Below are 5,321 nucleotides of genomic sequence, written 5' to 3'. Positions count from 1 at the left end.
ATATATAATAAATAGATATAATAAGAATGAACTGTGCACCAAATCATCATATTAATAATAATGATTTGTGATGCTGAGGACTAAAATAACAGCTGCTTAAAAGTTCTGTTTTTTTAGCACGGGAATTCATTACATTTAAAAATATATTCAAATAGGAAACAATTAAATTAAATTCTTAATTAATGTATTGTTTAATACTGGATTTGGGTCAAAATGCAGCACTAATGAGCATAACTAATAGAGAAAGTAGAGAAATTAATGGGTAGACGATAATTGTTTTTTTACTGAAAAATTGGTATCACTTTACAGTACGGTTCATTAGTTAACATTGGTTAACAACATGAGTAAACATGAACTAAGAATGAACGATAATAAATTATTTTAATGTTATCTTCAGCATTATTAAAATCACAAGTTACTGCACTTTGAACTAACATAAATAATAAATGTAATAAATGCACTAGTCATTGTTTGTTCGTGTTAGTTTATACATTCACTAATGTTAACAAATGACTCATTCCTGCACAGTGCACACTTCATGAATATATATACTGCCTTTATATTATAGAAAAGAGGATGATTGTTTTTGGGGGTCTTTGACATCAGAATGAAAACTCCATTGTCTATGAAACCTAAGGCATCTGTTTACACTTTATATCTGCTTTTTCATTATTAAGAAATGTCCTTCAATGAAGAAAACCACTGAAGGTCATCTAGGCTTAAAAATCTGAATACAATACACAAAAATGTTCCTTTCCGCAAATGATAAAAGATCAAAAAGCCAACATTAAGATCATTCTTGTTTGGCTTGTTTTGTTTTTTATTAGCTAAGGATCTGTTCCTGGTCATTGAGACCAGCTCTACATTTTCCATCAGTCCGTCTAATTGATCCTTAGATTGGATCCAGAATTCCAGTACTGCTATTATGTGCCAAAGGGAAGTTATTAGGAGACCCTTGTTCTCTGCTTCTCTCTCTCATCTCTTGATGCATAATGGGAAATCAGCTTATACACATCTAATTGTTCTTCTCTTTAATGGCATCATTAAGTCAGACGCATGACACATGAGCAATGGACTGACCTTTCCCTGGTTGGGGACTGTGTGTACTTGCTACAGCGGGACACATATAAAGTGCACCATCAGTTTTAGTTCAAGTGTCCTTTCACCAAAATTAATAAAAATGTGAATTTTACAAACCAATTTTCTCATTATACTGTATCTGTGTGCTTTTCACAGTTCGGGCTACTAAAAATGCAGATGGCACAGTGAGAGAGAGAGGCGTGTGTGCTCAGAAGAAAGATTTAGTTTTGTTCGTGTCTGTGTTAAGGTCTGCTCTCGTGTGACTGTGTAGCAGATTGCTCAGTGCTTCCACTGTTCTCGCTTTATACAAAGTCTCTCATTGATGAAAACCCAGGGTCACTGTAGCCAGGGTTAATATTTTTAAATGCTTAATGGATAGTATACTTTAAAATGAAAGTTTTACTTGCTGTCATCATGATTTTAAAGCCCATATGCTTTATTAACCAATGTTAAACTAACGTAAACAATGCATAAATGCATTTATTATGCCATTTATTATTTCATGTTAGTTAATGAAAATACAGGTGTTTATTTCAGCATTTACTAATTAATAATAATTGATTAGTAAACGCTGAAATAAACATCAACTACGATTAATAAATGCTGTAGAAGTATTGTTCGTTCTCAGCTAATGTTGTTAATGTTAACTAGCAATCCTTATTGTAAAGTGCTACAGAAATGAAAGTACTACTATACAGAAGCATTTACTGTAAATGCAGTAATTGTGAAATATTGTTCTAATTTAAAATGTGTTAATTATTTATCTATAAATATATTTAGTATATTTATTCCTGTCTGACACTTTCAAAATGAAGAATACTTATTCAATAAGTGACTATAAATCCAATAAGTGTTATTTTTTTACAGTGGCCCAAAGCAAGTAACCAAAAGCATTATTTTTTTACCTGATGCTGCAGCCACATCAACAGTGTTAAAGACCTTCGTCACGTTAGTCAGCAAAACAAATTTTACTTGGTACATCTTTAAATAGATCAGACAAAAAATTAAATAGTAAATGACATTATTTATTCATTTTGTTTCAAACCTTTCTTTTGTGAAACATAAAATAAGTTATTCTGAGTTTTGGTGACCATTAACTTTAATTTAATTAATTTTAATTTTTTGTGTGTGTGTGTGTGTGTGTGTGTGTGTGTGTTCAAGAGAAGATTGAGAAGTATTTCATACCTCTTGACATGAGCATAAGTAAATGATGACAGAATTTCAATTTTTGGTTACCTACCCCTTTAAAGCAGTTGCAACCAGTAAAAAATGTTAGCGTGCAGGTTTCTGCAGTAGTTTGTTGAGGTTGATTTAAAGCTCATCAGGATCTGAGCAAGAGCCCTTCATATGCTGAGATCTCCTATTATAAGAAGCCGTATATAGGGATGACACTAATGGCAGCTATTTCTTCTGTTTTCTCCTCTTTCATCTTCTCCTCCCCCCTCCCTCACCTGTTCATGTCCTGTTTCATACCTTACACTTCCCTCCCCCTCACACTCGCTGTTCTCTGTTCACCTCTCACTCCTCCACCCCCAAACCCACTCTCTCCCTCCTACTCTCCCACCTCACTCGTCCTCTCTCTCTCTCTCTCTCTCTCGCGCGCTCTGCAGCGGGGCAGCTCAGCCAGTCAGCTCATCTCGCGCTCCAGCTGCCCTACACTGTGCTCGGTCTGGGGCGCAGCGCCAACTTCCTGGATCACCTGTTTGTGGGCATCCCCCGGCCCCCTGGAGGGAAGGTACAGACATACCTACTCACACATGCTCACAGACACTCGCCATATGGAGGGAGGAGGGAGGAATCATGGGTAGAAAGGCCCCGGGAGAGGAAGAGCATGCAGATGGCCTGGTTTACTTCTACCTGCTCTTTTTCTGTGTCTGGAAATGAAAACATTGTGTCTGACATACTATATATATGTGTGTGTGTGTGTGTGTGTGTGTGTAACACTTTAGTATAGGAACAGTTCTCACTATTAACTAGTCGCTATAAATTATTATATTTATAAATTGCATATTGTGCATGACTATATTCTAAATCCTTAATCCTACCAATACCTTACTAACTATTAATATTAATTGAGGGAAAGGTTATAGTTAATGGTTTGTAGATAGCATGAATTGGACCTAAAAATAACGTGTAATTATAATATATTTAACGTTTTATATACATTTCTTTTTTATAGATGATTATCAAGATATATAGCCAAAACGGGGCTTTCATCTCGCTATCATTTCAAGGTTTTTAAATTATTGTGGTGGGGTTTTTTTTTTCAACCCTGTCTGGTTGTAGCTGAAGAAGTGCGATTTGAAATCTCTCCCTCCCTCCACTTCCTCTAGAATTCCCTCAGTGCTGCTCATTTAAATTTAAGACGTCAGCTTCCTCTGCTGTCAGTGAGCTAAACAGAGGTCTTTATCAAACAGCGATTAGAATTGCAGATTTGATTTACCAACACACACGAATACATGCACATGCATGCACATTTACAATAACACAAAACTTGCACATGAGTGAGCCTCGCTCACAGTAATTTGCCTTTTTGTGTTTTTAATAGGGCTGTCGATTTAACACATTAATTTAGTACAATTAATTATTTGTAAAGAATAACACAAAAATGGTGTTTAATTACGCCTTCTGACCTACTACATGGCTGTATGCTGCTATAGCCAAAACTCTTCAAACCGCACTTACTGAGAACCGTTCACACAGTTTGTATTGACGAACAGCTAAACGAAGCATAGAACAGAATGAAATCGAAATCGAATAAGGCTCACTTTTTAAAAGTTGAACTGTTTTTAACCTGACGAGGTGTCTTTAAAATTCAGCTCTTATGATGCAAGACTCTGGAAAAACAAGACACAACACAACGGCTGAAAATGTTTGTCTAACGTTTGGAAATATACAATATATAGATTTCTAAAGGTGCTTTAAGCTCGATTTTTGTTCTTCTGCTGTCTTGATTTGAGGGCTTTTTTTTAGCAATTATTGACATATGCAATTAATTGTATATTTAGTATTTTTTTTAATTGACCTAAAGTAGTTTTTTGTTTCCTACAAACGCTGGAGAGAATGAGAGACTTTTCCAGAGAATTTCCTCACAAAGCCTTTGCATATGTGGTTGTTTTTCTGACACAGATGAATGTTTCTGTACAGCATACCTACAGTTCCTGCTGACAGCTCCGGTTTGGGCTCTGAACTCTCTGAGCTCGTGTGGAGCAGGGAAAGCAGCTCAGCCTTCGTTTTCATATCTCTAATCTCTCAACAACATAAGTTACCACATCAGAAGAACATTGTAGAAAAACACATGACTCAGTATTGCAAAATCTGAGTTTCATTTTATGATGTTAAACTTGAAAAATGCGGGTGGCGCTTGGGTAACAGTGTCCTTGTAGCACATTGCATGTTCTAATAACAGTAAACTATGTCTATGTCAAACCCTAATCCTTACTCTAGAGTAAGTACATGTTGTTAATTAATATTACCCAGTACGGTAACACTTTATTTTAAGATGTCCATAATACAGAGTAACTACCTAGTATTAAGTAGTAGCCATTGTACTTGCATAAAACAAAATGTACTTACCATGCAACTAAGTTGTGTAACAGCCTGTACTTACAGTTTACCCATAACGCTAACCCCGTAATAAGTGCTTGTCATTAATTAATAAGTACAGTGTAACAAATGTATTTGTACTTACAGATATGTAATAGGCTCCTACTGTTACACATTTGTAACAGATCAAGTCTGTTACACAGCTACTTATGTAACCAAAAGATTGTCACATATGGGCTTAAATACATGGAATACCTTTCAAATCACATTAATATTACATAATATTGCACAGACATAATATTACACAGGCATAAACTACTTAAAGTATATCAAGATTGAAGAATATGTAACAGTTTGAGTAACAGACTCGAACAGTTACATATTTGTAACAATAGCTGTCTGTTACATCTACATAATTGCAAACTCTAATTACAGGCTGTTCCATAACTTAGTTACATGAAATTAAATGTACTTATCATGTAAGTACAATGGCTACTACTAAGAACCTAATTAGGTAATTTCTCTCTATTATGGCACCTTAAAATAAAGTGTTACCCTAATTATCTATTTTTGCAATTACAATTAAAAAAGGAAATCATATATTAAAGGAAACCAAAATCGGTCAGCACAAGCAAATAAATGGTTGTTTTACCCCACATATTAGGCATTCGCGCTCTTAAATTCCATTATATTAT

General features: G+C 35.0%; 1 protein-coding gene across 1 annotated transcript in view; it reads left to right on the top strand.

Annotated features, from left to right (window-relative positions):
* LOC122348753 (T-cell immunomodulatory protein) overlaps positions 1–5,321 on the top strand; it is an 18,272-nt gene that overhangs the window by 4,372 nt on the left and 8,579 nt on the right. The window contains exon 2 of the mRNA XM_043244593.1: positions 2,691–2,815. Within this exon, the coding sequence (XP_043100528.1) occupies positions 2,691–2,815 (125 nt within the window). The remainder of the gene's footprint in view (positions 1–2,690; positions 2,816–5,321) is intronic.

The sequence above is a fragment of the Puntigrus tetrazona genome, chromosome 7, assembly GCF_018831695.1.
Source record: "Puntigrus tetrazona isolate hp1 chromosome 7, ASM1883169v1, whole genome shotgun sequence".
Classification (NCBI taxonomy): Eukaryota; Metazoa; Chordata; class Actinopteri; order Cypriniformes; family Cyprinidae; genus Puntigrus; species Puntigrus tetrazona.
This window is presented reverse-complemented; position numbering and strand designations above follow the sequence as displayed.